This window comes from Hyla sarda, chromosome 3 (genome assembly GCF_029499605.1).
Source record: "Hyla sarda isolate aHylSar1 chromosome 3, aHylSar1.hap1, whole genome shotgun sequence".
Classification (NCBI taxonomy): domain Eukaryota; kingdom Metazoa; phylum Chordata; class Amphibia; order Anura; family Hylidae; genus Hyla; species Hyla sarda.
This window is the reverse complement of record NC_079191.1, coordinates 411508768-411536758: the sequence shown is the minus strand read 5'-3', so window position 1 is coordinate 411536758 and position 27991 is coordinate 411508768. Positions and strand designations below refer to the sequence as shown.

General features: G+C 43.2%; 1 protein-coding gene across 6 annotated transcripts in view; it reads left to right on the top strand.

Annotated features, from left to right (window-relative positions):
• The window catches only part of TRERF1 (transcriptional regulating factor 1), a 221414-nt gene that overhangs the window by 150705 nt on the left and 42718 nt on the right, over positions 1–27991 (top strand). For 5 of the 6 annotated variants that reach the window (XM_056568193.1, XM_056568195.1, XM_056568194.1 and 2 more), the window contains 8 exons: positions 7158–7309; positions 7832–9394; positions 11317–11360; positions 11789–11921; positions 12526–12750; positions 14237–14603; positions 15098–15164; positions 25816–25955. In XM_056568193.1, the coding sequence (XP_056424168.1) occupies positions 7967–9394; positions 11317–11360; positions 11789–11921; positions 12526–12750; positions 14237–14603; positions 15098–15164; positions 25816–25955 (2404 nt within the window). In that variant the 5' untranslated portion in view covers positions 7158–7309; positions 7832–7966. The remainder of the gene's footprint in view (positions 1–7157; positions 7310–7831; positions 9395–11316; positions 11361–11788; positions 11922–12525; positions 12751–14236; positions 14604–15097; positions 15165–25815; positions 25956–27991) is intronic. The other variant, XM_056568199.1, reaches the window with a different exon arrangement.

Sequence of the window (27991 nt, the reverse complement as noted above, 5' to 3'; positions counted from 1 at the left end):
GCCGGAGCATGCTGTACCCGGACACTGGAGGAGTGCTGTCCCCGGTCACCAGCCTGGCCTTCCCCATGAACAGACTCACCGGCCTGGGGATATAATTATAATTACCTGTTCCCGGGGTCCGCGCTACTTCTGACTCCTGCGGTGTCCTGTGCTGTTGCTGTGCGCAGGCCCGGTGCACAGTGACAGCTCAGGAGGACACCACCAGAGCCAGAAGTAGCGCGGACCCTGGGAACAGGTAATTATGAAACCGGGGATGGGGGAGGCAATGGCGCAGCGGCGGTCTCTAGCCAGAGGGGAGGCAATTGGGCAGCGGCGGTGGTTGGACACAGGACCCCAGGACAGGCAGGGGCTGAGAAGCGGGTGGCGGCGGCGGTCTCTGGCCCCGCAAAAGCAGCTGCAGTTCATTTATTTAAAGCGCCCGCATTATCGGCAAGGTAATTGCCGATTCCGATAACTTAGAAAATCGTGAATATCGACCGATAATATCGGCCAAACCGATAATCAGTCGATCTATCCTATGCTGCTCTGGACAGTTCCTGACACGGACAGAGGTGTCAGTAGAGAGCACTGTGGACAAGACAAAAAAGAAATTCAAAAAGAAAAGAATTTCCTTTGTAGCATACAGCTGCTTAAAAGTACTGGAAGGGTAAAGCTTTTTAAATAGAAATCATTTACAAATCTGTTTAACTTTCTGGAACCAGTTGATAAAATGGATAGTTCCTGCCATTGACAGAGGTGGTAGCAGAGAGCACATGGGTTCACAAGAAGACCTACAGTTGGTCTTTTTGGTTAGTAGAGACTATTCTGAGGACCACAACCTCAGGTTAAAAAGCTTTTCTGTTATTATTATTATTTTGTTTATTGATGTTAATCCTAGAGTAAACGATCAATATCTGATTGGTATGGGGCCAACACCGGACACCCCCACCAATTTGCTGTTTGCCAGAGCGTTGGCACCCACATATGATGAGCTGTCTGATTCCTGCTCTGTTCACTGTGTATGCAGAGGCCTCATTTCTGGCAAACAACTGATCGGCGAGGGTGCCATGTGTCCTACCTACATCATCAAGAAAAAAGCTCCAGAAAATCCCTCTAAAGGGGTACTCTGCCCCTAGACATCTTATCCCCTATCCAAAGGATAAGGGATAAGATGTCTGGCAAGGCTTGTGATGTCACGGCCGCGCACCGCTCGTGATGTCACGGCCACGACGCCTCAATGCAAGTCTATGGGAGGGGGTTTGATGGCCGTTACACCCCCTCCCATAGCTTTGCATTGAGGTAGCGTGACCGTGACGTCACGAGCCTCTGCCCCACATCGCCAGTCATCCAGCATGGAGCAAAGTTCGCTCCGCGCATGGACTTCTGGGGGTGCCGCAGCCGAGATCGGGGTGGTCCCCAGCGGCGGGATCCCGGCGATCAGACATCTTATCCCCTATCCTTTTGAAAAGGGAATAAGATGTCTAAGGGCAGAGTACCCCTTTATCGGTGAAGAACTGAGGATACCTATTTATTAACTTGTGCTATTTATTAACTTGTGACTAAGTATAAAAGTATAAATAAAATCCGGGTCACAACAAGTATAACCTATGGCTGTGGCAGTAGCATAGCACTGCAATGAATCCACCATGTGTGAATAGGGCCTAGATCCATTTGTCACATTCCGAATTTTTCCTGATATGATGCATTTCATCTCTGTCTATTTCTGTACGTTCCTAACAATGTCTACTTCAAGTACTGATATCTACTCTGTCTCAATTATAGAGGTTAAATATATTCGAGTTACATGTGACAGGAAATGCTAATCTGTACCTCAACAGGAAATCTCGAATTAACATAGAGATCCTTTATGAGGCCGAAAACCTTAAATATCACACTCCTAGACTTCTAGCTTAACTTGAGGACTTGTTTCATGTATGAAAATACTCATAGTAGAGTTACAATACTACAAGACATGTCATAAGAGCAGATCCCTTTAAATTAAGGCATCGATAAGATGACCCAATGAAATTATCTTGCTGGTCCTATTGCATACTTTAAAGGGGTACTCCGCTGCTCAGCGTTTGGAACAAACTGTTCCGAACGCTGGAGCCTGCCCTTTAGTCCTTGACAAAGCCACTGTCTGTGGCGAAACGTAGGACGGGTTATGCATCTTTGTCTTTAAAGCTCTGCCACAGTTCTCTAATTAGAAGTTAGGTATAGACTGCAGCTATACCACTTCATTATAGCAAGTCTGCATGCGGCACAGCCGCTGTCTTCCAGATACTCAATCCAAAGAGAACTGTGTGTTATATATATTTTAAACACGTAGGCAATAAAAGTTACGTTTTACCAAGTAGGTGAATGGGAAAAATAGATTTTTGTGCCCACCCTAGTGACCAATTGTAAATAAAACCAGCTTAACCTGTGACCCGCAGCTTGACCAATGGGCCTTAGTCCAGTCCCCACTATATAACGGGGCGGCAATTACAATTTCTCTCAGATCAGATTCCACCTGCTACTGAGCACAGTAAACACCAGAGATCTCAGTGCTAGTAAACAGCATCTGGTAGGCCACAAAGCTACAGTCATTCCAGTAAGTCAAAAGTCTATGTCTGCTGTCACTACAAGTAGTCAAGTCCTACATATAGTCAAGCCTCAAGATAATTGTCTCAAGTGTATTACAAGTATATTGGTCCAGCAAGCTGCGAGGTCTTCTGAGTTTCTGACCACCTCTCTGAGAATCTGGCCTAGCTGTGAAGATAATTCCATCTGTCTTAAACTCAGTAAAGCCTCCGGTAAACCATAACTGGTTGTGGACTCTCCTTTCCTTAACTAGCCATTGAGAAATAGCGGAGATACAGTTTGTGTGGTTCCGGTACCAAAAACCACTCTGGCGTCACGAACACTAGGAGTTAATAACATATTACCCCAGGGGTTAATACCATCTGATCCCAACTCCTACACCGCTACACCGTGGTCCACCACATTTGCATCGGTTATTTCTTTTCGGTTTAACTGGTGGCACATGTCGGTTTCAATGCTTTGGGTATCCTCAGAAGGACAGCTCCAGGCTTATCATTCAGTCTGCGCAGACAGATGTGAAATCGGCGTGTCGAACCATGAAATAGGGCCCTTACATAGTAATAGTACTTCACTTTGCGTCCCCTGCACTATTAGTGCTCCCATTTATGTCCCACAATGTAATACAACCCCTTTAGGGGAATCAACACATTTATAGCCTCCCTATGCAGTAATAGTGCCCCTATACTACTTATAATGTGCCCCCTAATTGCTCACACACAGGTTATTTGTCTCCACATAGTAGAAGTGCCCGTGGAAATTTTTTTTACCAAATACTTAAACCTTGTTTAAAGATGAATGGAGCAGCTCAGGGTACAGACCTCTTTCACCCTGTGGCCTGCACCGGCACAGCAGATGCGATGACGTCTCTGCATATTGTTGGCCTGTGCCGAGTTCCTGGTGCCTTGTAGGCCACATACCCAAAGTGCCCGTGGCATATGAGAGGGTATGGCAGGGCAAGGAGCCCATGTCTCCCTGTTGCAACATAGTGTTCAACAATATCTGCATCCTGAGAATGTGGATACAGTTAAGGGAGTTCATGGGTCAGTTTTATCCATGCAGCATGTCCCCCCCCCCCCCATATACCCCCTGACCAGACCAAACAGCTCTTCATTTCTCAGTTGGAGTTTTCCCCTTCTCTATATTGCTTCCTTTTTTCCTTACTATCGGTCGGTGTTATTAACACGTTCTATGGTTTAGTGCTTCCTGGGTTAACAATATGAAGAAATTATTTTCTTGGGGTCACTCAAGGTTTTGTCACTTAATATAACCTTAAGTGAACTCTTCCTGTGCTGGACATGCTCTGAGTCCCTGACATCTAGTAATGAGGAGCCAGATTTAAAGCGTATTTGTCAATTCTAGTGACTTCCCAGGATAAGCTGCCCTGTGTGTGTACATGAGGAGCAGGGCTATTTCTGGCTATTATTTAACTTGTATATATCTGTACTTAATCTATCATTTGCAGTTATGCCAGAGCAGGTGGGCAGAGCTCCCTCCACCCCTCTCCATTGACTTCTATTACTTGTCTTTCATACACAGGACAAAGCTGACTTAATTTTTAGAGAAGTTTTAAAGGGGTACTCTGCCGAAAATCATTGTATCCCCTATCCAAAGGATAGGGGATAAGATGCCTGATCGCGCGGGTCCCGCCACTGGGGACCCCCAGATCTCTAGCGCGGCACCCTAGTCATCTGTGCACGGAGCATTGAGAGGGAGGGCGTGCATTATGAGGGGGGGTGTGCCCGAGATGTCACAAGCCTGTGCCGCCACATCACTAGTCATCCTGCACGAAGCAAAGTTATCCTTTGGATAGGGGATAAGATGTCTAGGGGCAGAGTACTCCTTTAATGTCTATGGAAGTTACAGAAACAGTGTTGAATAATGCATTCTCCTCTTTTTGACATAATCCTGTCCACCTCTGTGTTGGCAAAATAAGGCAAATGTTTTCAAGAAGTGGAACAAAAATTTATAGCATAAATTGTGTATACCCCTTTAAGGGTAGGGTCCCAGGTGCTGTATTTTGCTGAGTATTTGCTGCTGAATATTTTGCTACCCATTGAGGTCAATGGGTAGCAAAATCAGCTGCACAAAAAGTGCAGCAAAATACAGCACTTGTGACCCTACCCTAAAGAGTATTTTTACAAAAAAAATCACTTCTTTGGCAGCTGTAGATGTGCATAAGATGTAGTACCATATTTTGGGCTCCTATGACTACTGTCGGAGTACCCCCCACCACCACCTCCCTCTTGCTGCTCTCCCTCCCCTCTCCTCACACACAGGTTCACACTGCGGAATCTCCGTGCAGAATTTCTGCCGGAGATTGAGCCGGCAGCACTAGTACCACGCGGACTGCATTACATTTCTGAGTTGCTCTTTCGAGAGATCTGCTCAGAAATGCATTGCCATCTATGGGGACGGCAATGCAGTGCATGTGGTCCTAGTGCCGCCGGCTCGATCTTCGGCAGAAATTCTGCCCGGAGATTCCGCAGTGTGAACCCAGCCTAAGGGTCTATTCACACGGCAGAATTTCCACTTGCGGAATTCCACCTCTCATTAAAGCCCATAGACTTCTATGGGATTCCGCACTCCCATTCACACTTCTGAATTTCCGCTTGCGGAAATTCAGAGGTGTGAATGGGAGTGCGGAATCCCATAGAAGTCTATGGGCTTTAATTTGAGGTGGAATTTCCACACATGGAAATTCTGCCGTGTAAATAGACCCTAAGGGAAATATGCTGCAGCAGCATACCCCTCCTCTCCAGTCCTTCTCGTCTAGCATTTACTGTATTACCTTAGGCAGATTTTTGGATGATAACTGAGGAGGTTTGTGAGAATTTACATGGAAGGGGGAAACCAACAAGTAAGGTCCTACTGTCAGTTAATAAGATATATTACAAAGTCCTGGTGGGACAACCCTTTAATAACCCTCTTATGTTTATTGTCTTGTTTACTAGGTTGATCAGTGTAGTGGATTATTATGTAAGTTCGTGTGGTCTGACATTCTCTCCTCCTACAGCAGTTTCCTGGGATGTCATCAGTTTTAGACTAAATATATAATGGGGAAGCTGAAAATTCAGACATTGTATACGATTGTTGTGACCTTGTTGTTATACACAGATCTCCATTTTTTCTCTTGAAAATGGCTGTGGACAGTGATACTTAGCTTTGTTGACCTCTTCCAATGAAGAATGTGTCTAGAGACAGCCTGACTTGCTCCATCACCTTACTTAGTATCCAAAGGATATGGGATAAGATGTCTGATCGTGGGGGTCCCGCTGCTGGGAACCCCTGCTATCTCTCCTGCAGCACCCTGTGTCATCTGCTGCACGGAGCGAACTTCTCTCCATGCCTGATGACGGGCGATACAGGGGCTGGAGTATCGTGATGTTTTGGCCCCGCCCCCTTGTGACATCATGCCCCGCCCCCTCAATGCAAGTCTGGATTCTTAAAGGGGTACTCTGCCCCTAGATATCTTATCCCCTATCCAAAGGATAGGTGATAAGATGTCAAATTGCGGGGGGTCCAGCCATTGCATTCTGAACAAGGAAGCCTGGGGCTTCTGTGTTTGTGACGTTACACCATGCCCCCTCCATTCATGTCTATGCTGTCTAGCCGTCTCTAATAGGCATGAATAGAGAGGATTTGGCATGAACACAGAAGCCCCAGGCTTCCGTGTTTAGAGCGCTGTGGTGCCGGCCCGGAGATCACAGGGGTCCCAGTGGCCAGAACCCCGTGATCTGATATCTTATCCCCTATCCTTTTGACAGGGGATAAGATGTCTAGGAGCGGAGTACCCCTTTAAGCCTATAATCAGCAGACCTTTAAGTTACAGATTATACCTAAACTTTTCTAACTAAACTATATATCAATCTGTTCACCACTTACTGCTCTATAACACGCTGCCTGCAGATTGGACAGTATAGTCAAGGTGACAGACTCCTTTTACATGTATATGTTCGGCATACAGCAAAAATGTGATGTGAACAGGTCCCTGATGTTAATAACCTCAAGGCTGTGAAATCTTTGATCCACCCTTGAGACATGATGGGTAGATAATTCTGATAAAATGTAAAAAATAAAATAAAATAAAAAGCCATTGCCATAAGCTCTTGTATAGCAAAATCACAAGGATCAATATCAATGTATTTACTGAAAAACGTTCTAAATGTTTTTTTTTTATAAGAAAGAATTGCGTCCAGCACCCAAGGTTGCAGGTAAAACCAAAGCTTGCTTTATTAAATCCTTGGACAATGGTCACATACAGAGATAGTGTCTGACACGCTTCGCACCTAGGTGCTTAGTCGTAGTTGATTCTACGACTAAGCACCTAGGTGCGAAACATGTCAGACACTATCTCTGTTTGTGACCATTGTCCAAGGATTTAATAAAGCAAGCTTTGGTTTTACCTGCAACCTTGGGTGCCGGACGCAATTCTTTCCTCATGTATGCCTATTAAGCCGAGGGCGGGACCGTGCACAGGTGAATTGGTGTATTGCAGCACGAGTGAGCGGTACAACATTTACAATTGTAAATCTTTTTTTGTTCCATTCCATGCCCTAAATAGTGATTTTTTTTTCATTTTATTTTATAATATTTAGATTTTATGCATAACATCCCATTTATGTAAAAGAGAGGAAGAACTGAAGTATGATCCATACATCCACTTGTGGTAGAAATGTACTGAATTAGTTAATGTTATTACATACTGCGAGACGGCAGGAAGTGGACTCTTCTCGACAAAGAGAAAAAGGTACGGTATACATTACTCTCATATCTCGTGGTGTGTTAGGACTGTGTTTTTTCTATTTGCTTAAATACTTCCTGGTATTATGAACCGGCTGCCAAACCTAAAACAGGACTGACTGCATGCACACGTGATATCCAGTGCCTACTATTACTCGGGACTTGCTGAGTTGGTTTATAGACTTTGGTTCATATAGAGGTTCTTTCCCGATCACACAGCTCCGTACATCAACTTTACATGTTTCCGAGTACCAAAGTTATTTAGATGAATCCGTGTTGTGCCCTTGCTTATTGTGTCAGCTTTCCTTACATTCACCTAATCACCTATGATCAAACATATGGTGGACTCCCCATAGACCCCGAAGATGGTATAAGGGATAAGATTTCCTATCCTGGACCACTCCTTTAAGCCACTGTCAGTACTTCAGTTTCTCCATAATTTTCTATTTATCACTTTGTACCAGTTTATGGTGTTTTTATTCTAATATTAATAATAATACAGGAAGAATATATTCTTGTTATTTCACAGATGGATGGTTCTTCTCCAAGACTGTTGCATTGTCCCCTATGGTCTCCTTCAGAAGAATCCAAAAAATCTCTATCTGGAGACCTCATGCTCTTATAACTAGAGGAGTCACTTCTTCCAAATAAATGGCCGTTCTTAATGCTTAACTTCACACTTTATTTCTACTCATCTTTTCTACTCATCTCTCAGGGACATTATTCTACATGGGCGCTGCTCCAACCAGATCCAGTTACCCCAGTCACCATGGAAGACCAGCAGATGTACAAGACACAGCTCGTATCCAACAGTAGTGATAGTTTGTACTATCAACAAATGCAGCATCAGGCAACCAGCCAGGTGCTCAACCATAGTTACGACTCTCTGGACATGAACGCCTCTGAGTCGTCTTCATCTTCTCCTCACTTGTCCCAAGATTCCAGAGATGTCACGTTAAATCCTGCAGCTAAAAATACCGGGCAGGTGGACGCATCCAGATCTTCTCATTGGTCAAATGTAGGCAATCACACTCAGGGGGGGAATAATGTCAATTGCTTTGACCAAAGCTTACAGTGGACTTCACAGGTACAAAGCGATGACGCATCTGGCATCTACCAGATGTCTTACTATCCGGAACTTGATAACAGGCAGAAATTGACCAGCAGAGCTTTACATAAGTTGGATTCTTTCACGCAGGTATTCGCTAGGCAGAACTTAAGAATTCACGCCATGGCTCAGGCTTTACCGGAGCAGTCGCTAGCAGACTGTGATAGTACTCTCAGGCAACTACTGTCAGTCAAAGCGACTGGTGAGCAGCAAACGCTATCTACCAGTATGGACAGGTATCCTCAGGTCTCGCAGCAGATGCATCATAGCCTATCGAACCAACAGCAGAAGCATCATGTACAACCCATGCCGCAATCCCAGTCGCCTTTTTACTATGATTACTTCCAGCATGCCGCCCCCGAGTCTTTAATGCAGCAGTATGGACAGCAAGTTCAGCCAAATCAGGTTCTGCCCCAACATGGACAGGGCATGCAGCAAACGCGATATTATATGCAGCAGCCTCAGTCTGAACAGCAGCGACTCTTACATCAAGCCATGCAGCAGCAGGTGGCTCCATTTTCGGAGTATTACCAAATGCAGTCTGCAGGGCAAGAAATGCATCACAACGTGACGCAGTCGCATCACCATCACGTGCATCTTCAGCAGCAAGCCGCGTACAACAATATCAAAGTAGAGCGTTATACCCCAAATCAGTCCCATGATGTGCAGCTGACCCAGCTGGGCGCTCTTCCTCAGTACTTGTTCCAACATACTCAAGCAGTCCGAAATTCATATAAACGTGGTGCGGCCCCACAACTGACTCTTCCACAGGATCAAAAGCCATATAAGAATGAAGCTCAGCCTGCGGTCCTCATGGACAGATCTGTTGGGTTAGCAAATACAGACAATCTAAATAACTATAGCCAGGACGATATGGGAATAATGGCTGACAGTGCCCCTCAACGACATGCTTTAACACAGGATACCTCCTACCTGCTTAGTAGTCAAGGAACCCTTCATTCTCCCAACACAGTGTGGCCCCAGGTAGTGTGCATATTCATAATATCATCTTATTAATAGACATGCAGCGAAAGCTCTTTGAGACATTTACCCAAAATTGTATTGAAAAGTTGTTTTTTAGGGGTCTGGTCTTCTGGAGGATGGTGGGCAGTAATGCATAGTATATGAAAATGTGTCGCAGGAAAATCTTGTCTGTATCGGAGGGTGGTATTCTCAAAGAGGTGGTCCTTTGGGGAGGGTTTTCCTGTATATTGTTTAGATTGCAAAGCCAAAGAGAGCCAATATCTCCCTTATTACTTCTCAGTTTTCAGCATAAGTATCAGATAAGACTATAACGTCAGACCATGTCATGTATGAGCAGTAGGGCCCTATCACTATACAGGGGCAAAAGAGTGTTATAGTGCATTGCAATGCAGAGGCATCCAGAAAAAACTTAGATTTCTCAGCATATATTTCCTAACATGAGAGCTTATGGGGATCTGGAAGAAATCTGAAACGTACAGTGCAAAACACAGTAGAAAAGGAGCCTAATGTATTGCATAAAATAGTAAGTGACTACTATGATGGTTATTTATATTGTCAAAGCTTCCAATTTTGCCTGCCTTGGACAATTCCTTTTTGTTAGAAAAGTGTCAACAAGATAGGCACATGGTGTCCCTCTGCTAGGTCCCCCAACTATCTTTAATTCATGGGGCATCTTAGAGGAAAGTACTCATATTCCCTGAAATGGGAAAAAATTAAAGGAGCACTCCGGAATATAAAAACCTATCCCCTATTCCCTATTCATCTGGAGAGCCAGGGCCCCGTACGGGAGATCACGGTGGGTCCTAGTGGTGGGACCCTCCCCCCCCGCAATCTCCCGTATACTGCCCTGGCTCTCCTGCCAAATAACGTGTCGACCCCTGCATGAAGCGGCGGCCGACACGCCCCCTCAATGCAGCACTATGGGAAAGCCAAATGCAGCACTTCCGCTCTCCCATAGAGTTGTATTGAGGGGACGTGTCAGCCACTGCTTCATGTGGTATTCGAACAAGACCCCTTCCTTTGGACTCCTGGGGCCTCGTACAGGAGATTGTGGGGAATCCCATAAATCGGACTCCCCGCGATCTGAAACTTGTCCCCTATCCTTAGGATAGGGGATACGTTTTCATATCCCGGAGTACTGCTTTAAGTATTACACCTCTCCCATTGTAGCCTCACACAACTACAAAGCTTTTCCCTTGCTCTGTTCTTGCATAGGGGGAAGACAACCCAAATCCTGGCTGCTTGACAGACTTATTGCTTGCTGGACAGCAGCTACCAACAGATCCTTATTACTTTAAAGAGAATCTGCTAACCTCTCCGTCATGGTTTGAGCTCTAGTGTCAAGGAGACAGTGCCAAGATGCAGCATGCACACCTCCTCTATCACCCCTCCTTGCCTTGACTGATTGATGCACAGGGCTCAGTGCAGGAATCAAAGGCAGGAAGGGCAGGGGATGGAGGAGGCATGCATGCTCTGAGCTCTAGTGTCAAGGAGGCAGTGCAGAGCTGCAGCATGCACACCTTTCCCCTCCACTACCCCTTCTTACCTTGACTGATGTACAGGGCTCTGTTCTAAAAGTCAAGCCCTGCAGGACAGGAAGGGGTGCAGGAGGGAAGAGGGATGCAAGCTGCGGCTTAGCACTGTCTCATTGACATTAGAGCTCAGAGCATGACATGGAGCTGACAGATTCCCTTTAATTGTCTCCATCTGTATCCACCATGACATACTTCAGGAATTTCCCTGACAAGATAGTGCTGCATGCCGCACTATTTTACCCACCATTTTTTAGTTTGATCAGATGTGAATCTAGCCTAACCGATACAGATCAGAAAGTGTGAATTACTTGTATCTTATATCACTAATTTATTGTAAAGTTTCACAGTACCTTGCTATAAATATATACAAATGTTTCTTTCTTGTAGCATGTGTCTGATGGGAAAATCCAGACTGTTTCTCCAGACAACAGGTAAATTCAGGAGCACCCAATATGCAAATGCTATAGAATCTTGGCGTCCATGCTTTGCGATTGTCGGCACAAGGCAAACAACGTAATAGTCACATGTGTATGACATATGTAAATACAATCTCATATCAATACATATGATAACAGAGGCGTCACTTAAAGTTACCGGGCCCCAGTACAAATTATGTAACAGGACTACCACCTACCATGTGCCATTTATAATATTGGCCCTGATGTGACTACCACCTCTGGACTCTCTATAACAATGCCCCAGTATGAAAAGGCTCATATATATATATATATATATATATATATATATATATATATATGTATAGTGCATAGATCTCAAGGGTCCCTTTGCCCATATTGTTAAACATAAGCTTTGTCTGATCATTTTACATTTTTGTCTTTTAATTTTGGAAAATAACTAGCAAGTTGTTCCTGGATGAGTCTAAAAGCCGTCTCACATGCTCCGTATGCGGAAAGGAATTCCGGAGCCTGCCCGCCTTGAACGGCCACTTAAGGTCACATGGTGGGGTGCGAATCACAGTAGCCCCGAAACAGGTAAGGCTATAATGTGTATGTTGTATATACTTCTGCCAGTGGTAGTGCTGGTGGATTGAACAGCTCACTAACCCCCTTCGTGGCAGGTTAACGCACTGTTAGTACCTGCTCACTGTCTGCTTTGCTTTCTGTGACGCCATTGTTTGCTTGCAAATACATTGCCCTACTTGGAACCATACAGTCAGGTATCTTGTTTTTCCTGTATGTCCAGATATCACTATAAAGGTTCGCAATGAGGAAAAAGCTTCATAGCTAGAAATTTCAGAATACATGTATGCAATGATCTTGCTATCATGTGATCATTTCGCAGTGAGGTGGGAGGTTGGGGCTGCTGGAAACTGGATCCACTTCTGGCTTTGGCTATAAAAAAAAACTTGAGAAGTGAATGTTATCACATGTATCTCAGCAGCTTCAGATTTCCATTGACTCCTAGGAGAGAAAAAAAGTAGTTCTCCATCTTGAATTGCACATGCCAGTTCTACGCTTCCTAATCCCTTATCCAATACCTATCACTTCTGCTGGATTTCCTCACCATGCTGTATGTGGCTTGCCAGTGTTGAGATTGTGGCTGTTTGAGGTTGAACGTGTGTCCTTATCTGTGCAGGACGAAGGCCAGAAGTCACAGACTAGAGAGGCGGACAACCTCACGCCCATCGTCATGCCTGTCTCTGTACCTGTCAAGCTTGTGCCATCTGATGCCAATGCTCAGCTCAGCCTCAGAGCAGATCAGCCAGAAAACGATATGTCCAATGATGAAATGCCCATCTTAACAAGGATGACTTACTCCCCGCCATCCTCCCCAAAGGCGGACAGGTCATGCCCGTCTTCTGTGAGTGCTTGTCTCTCTTTTGCTTCTCTTTGTTGTCATGTTCATCTCATGTTGCTGAAGGTTGGTTTAAAATCATCACATTTTGGTCTAAATCATGACATTTTTCTTGGTTGGATTTCATTGACATGTCTATTTTTTCAGCCGTACTATGTAAATCTAAACATCTCAACACAAAAACACAATTCAACTTTCTAGGCTTTTAAAAAACAACTATATTTAACCTCCAACAGCAACTAATTCATCTGTGTTCACGGTATTTGTGTTTGTGCATTTTGTCCATGTTATTTGTATGTGTTCATGACATACTTCATCGTATATTGTGATTGTTCAGGAATAGTCGAGAACGTGGGGCTGTAAACTGTTTAGTAAGGCTGGGTTTACTGTGTGTTAAGTAGTGTCTGTCAGACGTATACTGAACTGTATACCCAGGAAGTAGTGGCATCCGTCATACATAGGGTCCCATGTTAAATAAAATATATATATACTACACAGTATCCATTTTTATATGGAATCTTCCTAAATTGAATAACCTGTAGATCTGAGCTCTTTTCCCCAGCAAACCACAATGCACACATCCTGATCGGAGGCCCAAATGACACACTTTTGGCCATTGGGTAAATGAAGATCTATGAAGCCATTTAACCCATGTACTGCTGAACCTATCCCAGCACTTACATTAAAAGAACACTGCTTAACACAGTGTGAAGTGTGACCATCATTCACAAGCTAATTCCCCCATCCACTTACATATGGGACAAAGTAAAAAAAAATACTTGATTCATTGTTGTCCTTTACTTTCTTCCTTCCTATGTCAGCTCATAAAATAAACGGATGAATAGATAATTAGATATATTGTTAGATATATAGATAGATAGGAGATAGATTTAGATAAGATAACAAAGGAGGCACATCTACAGTTGTACAAGACATGTGTTAGGCATTAAGCAACATTTCCATATAGGGCAGAGTAGGCGGAGACTTGAATTAGTGCAGTCCTTTACTTCCTCCCTGCTGATGTCAGAGATAGATATGAGATAGATAGATATGAGATAGATAGATAGATAGATAGTGTTCGCTCAAATAGCTAAGTTACAGTACTCTGGAAGATGAATATGCGTAGGATCACATAGAAACAGTACGCCCAAAACAATAGGAGATTTTAAATGAACATTTTTTTATTTCAATGCATTGGAATACTTGAAATAGTTGCACTGATTGACATAGCCTTTAAAGTGTGAAAATAAAATGTATTTTTCTGTAACTACTGTACATGTATGGGAAAGCATGACAGATCATAGTTGTACACCTTGCTATATAGGAGTCACCAGCAGGTTCTGCCCACTCATCTCCGGGCATAGACCTCTAGACGAATTGGTTTTCACAGGAAACCACATGGCACTCCTCAGACTCCCCGTGATGGAAAATATGTTATGTACAGTATCTGAACCTCAACATACAGCCTGATTCTTATTTATACTACATTTAGGAAATAATCAGAAAACCTCAAGAATCTGGTATGAAATTGGGCAAAACCTATGGAACCAAACCTCAGCAAGAGCGGAGGAAATATCGCCACAGACCTGAACCACTGTTCATCCCTCCACCTTCCTTCAGTGCAAATCCATCTCATTCAGGGGCAACGTTGTACCAAAGCCAGCTCCGCTCCCCTCGCCTTATTGCGGATTCCTTGCTGCTGGGAATTCAGGAGCCACCAACCTACACTCCACCACCCATGCTTAGTCCTGTGCGGCAAGGATCAGGACTTTTTAGCAGTGTCATCACCGCAGCACACAATGCTCATCTTCCGCTTACCCCCCTGACACCTACTCCAAGGGTGCTGCTCTGCCGGCCTAGTAAGTATTACACTACATTGAAAATATACTTACAGTGGTAACTGGTTTAGATATTATCGGTAGGGCATTAAGAATAATACAATGGAAATCCTCCATTCAAAATTCAATGGAGGGCAACTAAAGAAAGAGACTTCCACTGGATAACTCAGAGTGTACATGCATTACAAAACAGCCAGTACTGTGTAATACCTTAGTTCCCCTGCGGTGGCACTGTAGGGAAATGGAATAGTTGCTGCAAACCACAGATGATCGCTGGAAGTCTCAACATTTTGACAACATGTGACCACCTTATCGTAGAGGACCCTTCTAATATTATGGCCTTTTCCAAAGCATTTCACTTCATAAAAGTCCCTCTAAAGACGCAGCTTCAGATTTATTACTTTTCAATGCAAAACCATTATTAGTGGGTTTATTGTTTTTCATATTGTAGGCTATGGTTAGTTGGCATATAGTTATAGTTTTTTGTAGTAAGTAATGATGTATTTGTTCCCCAGACAGCATTGATGGGACCATCGTTACAGTAACACCAGGACCTGGAGAACAAACCGTTGACGTTGAACCGTAAGCAATGCCATATACATTTTATATGTTTTGTAAATGTCAAAGTCAGCCCAGATAGCAAAGAATATGTAGGCCAATTTAAAGGGAATTTCTTGACTTTCAGTATTTTTGGCCTATGCCTGTGCAGGCCAGCCCCAGCTCAGCTCCATTTACTTCACTGGGTCTGAGCTGCAGTTTGGGCCATCAATGTTAAAAGCTGCAAAGATGCATTTGAATAAGTAGCTTATATAGCAGCAACATAGGCTGTGTAAGGAACTATAACACAACCCCATTCACAGCCCCATTAGGATATATGGACATCATATAAGGGGTATCCTGCTCAGGAACCCCGTGTAAGAGCAGTACCTTCCTTGTAGTATATGGACACCCATTCATCTTATCAGCTTCCATTAATTACTACATTTCTCCGCAGCCTGGCTGTCTGCCAGACACTTTTCCAGACACTTGTTTATATTCTGGTATCAGAAAATTATATTTAAATACAACTATCACATCAAGATATATCACTTGTTAATATGAATTCAACAATAGAAAGGCAGATGGCTGGCACTGGTATGGTGTGGATGTACGCGTCTGGTCAGCAATCAGACATACCGGTCTCAGCAGTGAGGCTATAGTTCGGAGCCCTCTCTCCGTCGCACCTTGGTGCACAACGCGCCAAAGGAAACAAAGTCCATGCATAGACCAAGAAAGAAACAATGCGGTGGCACTCACGTTTTAGGTGATCAGGTAGGCTTCTTTATTTTCTTAGTGCATATAAAATCAATGCATAGCAGGGCGTCAGAGGACGATAGCTATTTCGTGCCGCTCCCGTCACTTCTTCAGGTCACGCCCCTCCAGGTAGACTAGGGTCAGGTAAATACTTCCTGCAACCCCACGTCATCAGGGAGAGGGCGTAGCAAACATATTAAATCCAAATACAAAATACAAAACACTTCTTTAAAACCAATATACTAAATTTTTATCACATCTTGTTAGGATGCAAAACTGAACAGCATGTATGATGACCTGCTAAACGGATGAGTGTTTTACTAGTAGGATCTTCATCAGGAGAAAACGCTCATATCGAGACGCTCATTCAGACCAAGGTTTCCCTCTGCAGAGGTCCGAATGATCCATCTCGCTTCGGTTTGTACTAAGCGTTTTTTACTATCAGTTCCTGGGACTGCAAAAATCTTTTCTATACCGACAAACTTCAATACTTTCATGTTCCCTTCATGCTCATTTTCAACATGCGAGATTAATCTAGGGCACCCTTTTTTTGTAACTAATGACCTAACGTGTTCCCTGAAACGCACGTTCATAGGTCTAGTAGTGCAACCTATATAAAATCGTTTGCAAAAAATTGCATAGACAACATTACTGGTTCTGCAGCACATAGTGCTTTTTTGTACAATATTGACACCCCCAAGTGATAAGACCCCATCTATGTACGCATGCTGACACCAATTACAGGTGCCGCATCTGTACATGCCTGGGGACAAAGAACGATTTAACCAATTTTCTTTATTCGATTTTTCTTTAAACGCTGTCTTCACTAACACATCTTTTATATTCTTACACTTTTTAAAAGCCACAATAGGTTTCTGGCTCGTATATTCAGCAAGATCTGCATCATTCTGAACCAGAAACCAGTTGTCACTTATGGCTTTTTTAATCTTAAGATTAAAAAAGGCGGGAGAGCAGGCGGGAGAGCAGCTCTGAACACTATAACAAATCTAATTTTGTTAACACATTTTGCTAACACTGTTTTTCCACACACAAATAAAAAAGTCAAAGAAAGGGAAAAAATTTGAAGTTTATTATATTTGTACTCAGGGCTAGAAACTCGCGCTCATGGCTGCAATATTGCATACCTGCTTGTATAAAATACAATAACCTTAGCAAAGCAGTAAGAGGTGTGCCATAAACCGTGTCCGAGGACACACCTTTAGAGGGCAAAAGTCAACCTAGTAGGATGAATCAAAATATTAATAATTATCATCCATTAATCCACACACGCTAGCCACCTCAACCCTCTCAAACCTTAACACTGGAATAAATCTTGCAAGACAGAATTGCAGCTGTTAACTAGTAACCACGTAGGACAATACCTGGTACTGAGAAGTTGTGGTATATCATGCTCACTCTGATATAAACGTATTGTCTCACGAACTGGAACAAGTTGACATACTAGTTGCAGTACATATTAACCAAATTACCTTTGTAACACGGCAAGAGGAAAACTGTTAGAAGCTTGGTATCTAGAATAAACCTAGTTCTTTCCCAAGTCCCTGCTATAAAGAGGCAAAATAACTTATAAGGCAAATGATAAAACCTTACAACATGACAGGCCTATTAAGAAGATGACCTTGCAACACAAGTTCACCTGTAGTCTAAACGAGACTCGTGTAACCATCTTACCTTCAGATGTGACCGGACTTACACAGTCAGTCACCCCCTCAGCTGTGGGATGTATATGCCCACAGCTTTTGAGACTGTGACAGTAACCCGTGACTAAAGCAGCCACCCCATGCAGCATACAAGCCTCCACAAGACATGTCAGTAATAATAACCTATGTGGTGATCCCCCTGCAGACGTGGCAGGTACTATGAATATAACATCCCTATTATTGACCCGTTATAGCTCTAAACAATGTGTCAATAACAATAGCCTGTGTGATGCATTCCCAGCAAACGTGGCAGGCATAACGGGTAGCCCACCACCTATGTGTCGGAATATTATTGCTCTGAAGACTTGTCAGTAACAATAACTTATGTGGTGTATCCCCACTCCAATTGTGGCAGGCATAACGGGTAAAACAACCACCTATGTATGGTAAAGTTATTGCTCTGAAGACATGACAGTGACAATGACTTATGAGGTGACTCCCCCTGCATATGTGGCAGGCATAACAGGTAAACAACCACCTATGTGTCATAATGTTATTGCTCTGAAAACATGTCAGTAACAATAACCTACGTGGTGCCTCCCGCCGCAGGCGTGGCAGGCTTAACGGGTAAACAACCACCTATGAGTCAAAATAACCTACGTGGTGCCTCCCGCCGCAGACGAGGCAGGCATAACAGGTAAACAACCACCTATATGTCGTAATGTTATTGCTTTGAAATACGAGTCAGTACCAATAACCTCCCCCCGCAGACGTGGCAGGCATAACGGGTAAACAATAACATCACTATGTGCCGTGATGTTATTTCTCTGAAAAACGCGTCTATAACAATAACCCATGTGGTGCATCTTCCTGCCTACGTGGCAGGCTCGACGGGTAAACCACCACCTATATGTCAGGATGTTATTGTTGTGAAAAAAAAAATGTCAAAGGCAATAAACTATGTGGTACCTCCCCCTGCGGATATAGCAGGCACAACGGGTAACAACCGCCTATGTGTCATGATGTCATTGCTCTGTGTCAATCACAATAACATGTACGGTGCATCCCCTGCAGATGAGGTAGACAAGATGAGTACACAACCCTTGATGGCAGGCATGCTGTAGGAGTTTTATGATGCCAAAAGCATGACAAGAACACTATGGAAATGTATGCCTGGCAGACGCTATGAACAACTCCCCATATTACAGCTGTAATGAACCTATGGTAAACTACAACATACCCCCCAGATAATACTAATATGAATGATTGCTATGAACAATGGACCAAATACATGCTATGAACGTATGCACAGAACACCTCCTACAAGCATGAGCACGGACCAGCAATAACCATGTGTGCAGACATAACTTATTATTGAATGTACAGTATGCAGCTATGAGCTTATGTACAGTATGAAAGTTACAAGCGTATGTACAGTATCCACAGTATAAAGCTATGAGCGTATGTATGGTGAAAGCTACGAATGTATGTTTCATATAAATGACACAAGCGTTTGTACAGAGTGAATTGTACAAGCATATGTACCGTATAATGGTATAAGTGTATGCACAGTATAACAACTACTAGTGTATGTACAGTATGACGGTATCAGTGTATGTACAGTACAACCACTACTAGCATATGTCCAGTATAAATGGTGCAAATGTATGTACAGTATAACGACTACTAGCATATGTACAGTATGAATGGTATGAGCATATGTACAGTATAACAACTACTAGCGTATGTCCAGTGTAAATGGTGGAGGCGTATGTACAGTATAACTACTAGCGTATGTCCAGTGTAAATGGTGCATGCATATGTACAGTATAACAACTACTAGCATATGTCCAGTATGAATGGTATGAGCGTATGTACAGTATGAATGATATAACGTATGTACAGTATAACATATAGCATGTATACAATCGAATGTACGGTATGATAACTAGCGTATCTGCCGTATGAATGCTACGAGCATATGAGCAGTAACCCAAGAGCATGTGGAAGGTTGAAAACCAACTAGCGTATGTACAGTGTAACTTCTACCAGCTTGTTTTTACTTATTTTTTTATTTAACATGGCGTAAATACAATGCATAAACGCTATGACCCATGCACAGCACATATGCTATGAACTGTGCACAGCATAAGAGCTATGAACCAGCCCACAGCACAGATGTACAGCACAGACGCCATGAATGAAAACACAGCACAAATACGAAATGAATGCTATGCATGAAGCACGGCACGACCGCCATTCATGACTGTACAGCAAAACGCACCACGAAAGTCGTGAGTGAATGCACGGAATATGCTATGAATGAATACACAATATAAATACATCCTATAAATGCTGTGAGTGAATGCACAGCATACATGCCCATATAAATGATATGACTAAATGCACAGAATACCGTTATAAGTGAATGCACGGTATAATGTTGTGAGCGAATACGCAATATAAATATACAGGGCTATGAGCGATATGTGCAGAATAAAGCTATGAATGTATGCACAGAAATAACTACTATGAAGATATGTGCGGAATAAATGCCATGACAGTATGTGAAGAAATTAATACAATGAAGGTATGTGCGCCACTAAATGCTATGAAGGTATGTACGGAAATATATGCTATCAAGGTATGTGCGGAATAAATGCTATGACGGCATGTGCAGAAATAAATACTATGAATTTATATGCGGAAATAAATGCCACAAAGGTATGTGCGGAAATAAATGCCATAAAAGTATGTGCGGAAATAAATGCCATAAAGGTATGTGCGGAAATAAATGCCATAAAGGTATGTGCGGAAATAAATGCCATAAAGGTATGTGCGGAAATAAATGCCATAAAGGTATGTGTGGAAATAAATGCCATAAAGGTATGCACGGAATAATGCTTTAAAGGTATTTGCGGAAATAAATGCTATTAAGGTATGTGCGGAAATAAATGCAATAAAAGGATGTGCGGAAATAAATGCTATAAAAGTATGTGCGGAAATAACTGCTATAAAGATATGTAGGGAAATAACTGCTATGGAGGTATGTCGAAAATAACTGATATGAAGGCATGCGCGGAAATAAAATATTATAAAGGTATGTACAGAATAAATGTTATAAAGATATGTACAGAATAAATGTTATAAAGGTATAACTGATATGAAGGCATGTGCAGAATAAGTGCTACGACGGCATGTGCAGAAATAATACTATGAAAGTATATGCGGCAATAAATGCTGTGCAGGTATGTGCGGAATACATGCCATAAATATACATGTGGGATATATGCCATGAAGGCATGTGCGGAATACCTGCTATGAAGGCATGCACTGTGAAGTAATATACAAGATTTAACTAATAAGAGGACCAATAACCACTGTATCTAGCGTGAAATACCGTAGGTTTTCCAGAGAATATTTCCAGAGAATAAAGGCTAGTAGTTCTATTAAATTATAATTAAGGCCTGAATATTGTATATTATCCATATTTCTTTTGTTCACTGCCATGCTCTGATTCATGAACCACATTGAACACACTTTTATTTCCCAGATGGACTGCTTTGTTTTAGATGTCTGAAGAAAATAACATAACGTGCCAGTATATATAATTATCTATGAACATAATAATGCGTAGCTAGAAACAAGGGGACCATGTGAGGGATCTCCATAGTGGTTATGTCCTTGCGCCCCAACAGACTCACCGCCACAGCCCCCAAGCTCCTCTTTTCCCCCCTGGACACAGCAAACAGTCACTCCGTGCCATTACGGGCAATGTGTAGCCCAGCATCCGGCACTGAGGCAGCTGACGAGCTGCGCCGGAAACCAGGACCGCGATACTCGGGATAAGCACCACAACAGCTGGGCATGGGAGTGGTGGGAAATTCAAATGCCCGTGCAGAACACAGGTGCCAACGAAAACCAGAGTGCACGGTAGGCAGACGCGTCCCCGCCGTAACACTGCAGCACCCGGCTGCATACCTGAATGCCAGAGACCGGCTCTTACCTCCTGGATGACCCCATCCCCACGTGGCGCAGCACTACTTCCCGCCGCAGAACAAGAGGTGGAGGTGTGTGGAATTCTCACGCCCCTCACACAAATACAGCCTTAACTGGCTTAATACATGTCCGTGTAACAACCTTCTATCACTCACAAAGAGCGTACAGTAACACTCAGGACAGGAAAAACCCCAGTGGAAAAAACCTGTAGGGAAACCATGGCTGCTGTATTGTCCTTGCTCTGGGCATAGTAAAGGAGGTTAATTCTATAATAATGAGCGTGTGTGTTTGGGGGGGGGGGGGGGGTGTCTATTTCGTCATCCATCTTCTTTGTAGGTCCGGCACCTCGATTCCACATAATGGTAACATGTACATCTAAATTATGAAAACGAAAGAAAAATATTAACATATTTATTATAGGGATGTACATGGATTATCAAGCACAGGGAACTGCAGCAAAGACCTATATGAATGCTGCACTTACCAGTAATGTGTATGAATCTGCTTCTCCAGCTTCCTACATGGAGTCTGTGTATCTATGATCCTTCCTCTAGCTTACTGTACCTGTACTTACCCTTATAGCAGTATTTGCCAACCAGGGTGCCTCCAGCTGTTACAAAACTAAAACCTCCAGCATGTCCAGACAGCTAAATGCTAAATGGACACCCTGGTTAGGAAACACTGCTTTACATGGAACTACAACAAATATGGAGGTCCCCTTGGATGCGGCTCTCGGCTGTGACTCTGTCCTCCCTCTGTGATGAAGAATGAGCAGGAGCGGCCATGCACACCTATGTACTCTCTGCTGCCCTCTGGTGGATAGTGATTATGACATCACAGATATGACACTATTACCTCCTGGGAGTTCTATCTGGGCGGTGCTGCTTTATGATTGGCTGAAATAAAATTAAAAAACTTCAGTTACCTGAGGGATTTTTCCATGAGGTTTATCAAAAAGATGCTTCAAGTAACTTCCATCCCTGTACTGTGCTTCTCCCCATTGATCTGATTATTTTCAGGTTTTCTCTCTGAACTGTGACCCTACTGTTGCCAGGCAACAGAGTACACACTTTCCCACAATCCTCCTTGCTTACATGTTCAGTGGAGACCAACTGCCATTACCTTCAGGAGACTGAACTGAGCATGTGTGACCCATCTCGGGGTCGTAACCAGGGGCAACAATTATCAAAACAACACAGCCACATGGGGGATTAGTGACCTTATATCTTTCACACAGGACATTTTCAGAAATTCGTGTAAATTTGAAATATGTTTCATTTCACATAATACATCAGTTTAGACCTATTTTCCTTAATAGGACAACCGAACGCCTTAAAGGTGTCAAGCCGTAAAGCTCGTGACGTCATAGCCCCACTCCCTCATGATGTCACACCCCGCCCCCTCAATGCAAGTCTATGGGAGGGGGCGTGACGTCTGTCACGCCCCCTCCCATAGACTTGCATTGAGGGGGAGGGGCATGAGGGGGTGGGGCTATGACGTCACAAGCTCCCAGCTCCGGCTCCAGCGTTCGGAACAGTTTGTTACAAACGCTGAGCAGCGGAGTACCCCTTTAAGGAGCACACTTCATAGCTGGTTGGTCCCGACACAATATTGTTCAGTGTATGCTTTTGCAAGATTACATGTAATAGTCCCCTATGGGAAGTAATAAAATAAAAAAGTGAAATGTGAATAAGCCCCTTTCCTAATAAAAGTTTGAATCGCCCCCCTTTTCCCACAAAATAAAACCTATATAAATTGGGTATGGTTGTGATCACATGGACCTACAAAATTAAGCAAATGTGTAATTTTTACCTAAAAGTGCACTGTGTAGAAACAATTTAGCAAATTTGCCCCACAAATATTTTTTTTTTTTGTTTTACAGTAGATCTGATGTTAAAATAAGTGCAAAGTACAATTGATTGCAGTGAAATTGCCCTGTACCCCTTGCAGAAAAACACTCACAAAGCATAATGGGGGAGATTTACGAAATCCTGTGCAGAAGAAAAGTTGACCAGTTGCCCATAGCAACCTATCAGATAGCTTCAGAGGTTTGCACAGGTTTTGATAAATCTTCCCCAATGTTTCTACCTCCATATTTGACAGCGGGGATGGTGTACTTGGGGTCATAGGCAGCACTCTTCCTCCTCCAAACAAGGAAAGATGAGATGATGCCAAAGAGCTTGATTTTAGTCTCATCTGACCAAAATACTTTCACCCAGTTGTCCTTCGAATGATTCAGATGTTCATTGGCCAACTTCAGACAGGCCTGTCCATAAACTTTATTGAGCAAGTGGGTCTTGTGGGTGCTGCAGGGTTTCAGGCCTTCATGTCTTATTGTGTTACCAAATGTTTCTTGGTGACAATGGTACCATCTGCCTTAAAGGGAACCAATCATCAGATTTTACCCTATATAACACTTGGCAAAGCGTTATATAGGGTAAAATCTTTATTTTCGCCATTCCCGTGGGACGCTCCTGCCCCCAGGGATGGTGAAGATATGAAGTTATAAACTAGTCACCGCCGCCGCCGTAAGTAGTCACCTTGGCGGGGAGCTCTTCTCACCAACTCCCGTTCTTCGTCCGGGAGCGACGCCCCCTCCGCTTGATTGACGTGCAGCGTCATTGTTCCGCTCACTAAACAGACGGAGCAGAGCGATGACGCTGCACGTCAATCAAGCGGAGGGGGCGTCGCTCCCGGCCGAAGAACGGGAGTAGGTGAGAAGAGCTCCCCGCCCAGGTGACTACTTACGGCGGCGGCGGTGACTAGTTTATAACTTCATATCTTCACCATCCCTGGGGGCAGGAGCGTCCCCTGGGAATGGTGAAAATAAAGATTTTACCCTATATAACGCTTTGCCAAGTGTTATATAGGGTAAAATCTGATGATTGGTTCCCTTTTAAGATGATTGACAAGATCCTCCTGTGTAGTTCTGGACTGATTTCCCATCGTTCTCATGATCATTGAAACTCCACCAGGTGAGATCTTACATGGAGCCCCCGACCAAGGGAGATTAACAGATATTTTTTATTTCTTAAATTTGTGAATATTCGCACCAACTGTTAACTTCTTCCCAAGCTCCTTGGCAATGGTCTTGTAGCCCATTCCAGCCTTGTGTAAATCTACAAGTCTTGTCCTTGACATCCTTGGTCAGCTGTTTGTTCTTGGCCATGGGGGAGAGTTTGAAATCTTTTGCTCAATTGCTTATGTGGACAGGCGTCTTTTATATGGGTAACAAGCTGAGATTAGGAGCTGGCCATTTAAGATAGTGCTCCTAATCTCAGCTCATTACCTGTATAAAATGTAGTGGATTATTGCATGGGTGAAAAAAAAGGCGCTGCGCAGTTTGTAGAGCAATGAGGCAAGACATGAGCAGCACAGGACAACGAATGATTTTATTTTTGTAATAGGGACAACGCGTTTCGGCATTATCTGTTCCTGGGAATTGTTAGTGGGCCTTAGGAAGGCATTGGTGAATGCCGAAACGCGTTGTTCCTATTACTAAAACAAAATCATTTGTTGTCCTGTGCTGCTCGTTTCTTGCCTCGTTGCTCTACAAACTGTGCAGCGCCTCCAAAAAACGTTTTTTTCCCCCACTGCAATAACCCACTACGTTCTAACATCGGCCTCCAATCAGGGAGCCCGATAACGGTCGGAGTGCAACAGCCAGTACCTACAACCGTCTCTGCCATCACCCTTGCTGCACTTTATGGTGCAGCCATGATTACAAAGGTCGGTATATCACTTCGGTGTGGTGGAGGGTGCACACCAGTGAATATACCTCTACAGGGAGCGCCCCCTTGTTTGTTTTTTATCTCTTCTTTCAAGCTCTACCTGTATAAAAGACACATGGGAGCAGAAATCTTAATGATTGATAGGGGATCAAATACTTATTTCACGGAGTAAAATGCAAATCAATTCATAACTGATGTGAAATATGTTTTTTTGGGGGGATCTTTTGATATTAGTATAATATTAGTATAGACTGATTAACATACAAAATCAGCAGGGGATCGAATAATTTTTTCCTTCGCTGTAGGTTTGTGATTTCTGTAAATATATGAGATCATTGATGGGATCGCTGCTCAGGTCATGTACATAGTCTGATCATTTTATAATAAATCATTCTGACAACTTGTAAACTAGTATAAGTGGTTATATATCTTATTTTATGATTGTGACGGCCATATTAGCGATCTATAATGTGTCCTGTGATAAATCATACATTTTGTCTATTAAGAGGCATTTCCTGACTCTGAAAAACACTTTTATTGTATTTAAAGGAAAATCAATATCGGATCAAGATTCCAGGCAGAAATTCCAGATCTGCAGCACTGCTCATTGCTGGAGAAGGATAAGCACAATGCAACCTTGGTGTGGAAACCTTGGCCGGACCTAGAGACTGAAGAATCGCAGCACAGGGGTAGGTCTGGAGACTTACATTGTTGTGGAGTGTGTGGTTTTTGCTGTGTGGCAATTTTCACTGATGAATCTCACTGATTTCCATCAGTAGTATCTGAATTGATTTCCAAATTTATATTGATAGATTCACACAAGCATTATATGGACAAAAATTTTTGCCTCCATATTATGGCTGCAAAAGATTTTATTTTTGTAATAGGGACAACGCGTTTCGGCATTTACCTATGCATTCCTCAGGTCCACTAACAATTCCCAGGAAAAAAATAATTGGTTTACCAGTTTTGAAATGTTCCTCTTATTTCAAAACATTTTTAACCATTTAGAGTAGTGACTAAACAATTTAACTACTGTCACTGTTGAAGATGAGCCCCTTAGAGCCCTTTTCATAATGCACTGATATTTCTCATTCTCTCAATTCTAGGGAGCAAGACCTAGGCTAGTTGGGTTGTTTGCCAGTTTTGCACACACAGGCACTTACTTTCCTTACTTCTATGTCCAGTCACAGGACCGTACATACTCCTCACTGTTATGCTGTGCTGGAGAGAGTGCACTGGACTGAACCGGCTTGCACTGTGCTGGGGAATACTTTACACAGTACACTATTATAGAGGACGTGGGAGAGAAAGGGTTACTGATTTACTGGATTAGTAAGGTGCTATGTTAGCAGGAAAAAAAAACAGCAGCAGCACAGCAAGGAAGAGGTTACACTATGCACTGATTTGCTACTGTTGCTGCTAAGAAGCTAAAAGGAAGGCGAGATTACACTGCAGCACTCTGGACATACAGCAGTACCATGTTTTCCCGAAAATAAACCCTACCCGAAAGTAAGCCCTAACAGGATTATCAGGGTGGGCTGCAATATCGAAAATAAGACCTAGGCCAGGGGTAATCAACTGGCGGACCGCAGTCCAGATCCGGACCGCGGCCGCCAGTAATGCCCGCAGACACCCCCCTCCCCCTCCTTTGGCTGGTCCCGTGGCAAGTTACCGTAATTGAGCCGGGGCAGGGACGCTGTCGCTTTAAAATGTCCGCGCTTATGCACGGCCGATGTCACAGACATGTCCCTGACCCCGGCTGCTAAGCAACAGAAGGAGATCCCGCCGCCGCCGAGAGCTGCAGCTTCCGTAGAGTACAAGTTGCGGACGCTACCGTATGAAGGTGGGGAAGTGCTGGTCTCCGCTGGGGATGAAATGTGTACCGTAGTTTATTATGACAGAGGGGTGGTGGGCATTGTAGGAGTGTGAAGGAAGATGGGGGAAGGGGAAGGGGAGGATGGAGGGGCTGTAGCAGTGTGGAGGATGAGGGGGGGGGGGGGAAGATATATCCAGCATCCAGGTAAGTTCCAAGGGTATACTTTATTGGAGGTAGCAAATACACGTAAAACTCTAACGCGTTTTGCGCGTTAGCGCTTAGTCATAGAGTAATAAAACAGTGATACAATACACTTATAAGTACTAAAACCATTTGATCACATGACCATGTTGCAAAAGAACACATAGAAAATCCAAGCTGGATTCTGGTAAATCTAAAACCAGAAATCGAATAACAGCCATACAATTCCTTAGTACCTGTTCACACTTGCGAATTTAGAATGACCAGTGATTATCTACTATACCTGAGCACGTAACAACCAAGATAGGTGGCAAAATATTCAAAGCAAGGAAAAGAACAACAATATTTACTAGACATAAAAGAATCTTATCCGAAACTCTTTGGAAAAAATTCTTAGAGAATTCAATACTAACATGCATGTGTAGAGGCCAAAATGTCTTACAATGGGAAATAATTAGAAGGTATATATTGATATCTGTGACTACACAAATATCAACCAGAGGCAAGAGAATCTTATTATATTGTGATTATTGTATTACCACATCTACACATAATATATAGCTACAAAAAGAAAGACATATAGAAAGACATATATATGTGTATAAGCAATTTCCTACCACATTATATCATTGCGTTCCAATGAACAATTATGATGTTAATAATTTGTTTTCTACACATATATATCTATTTTTATATTATTTGTTT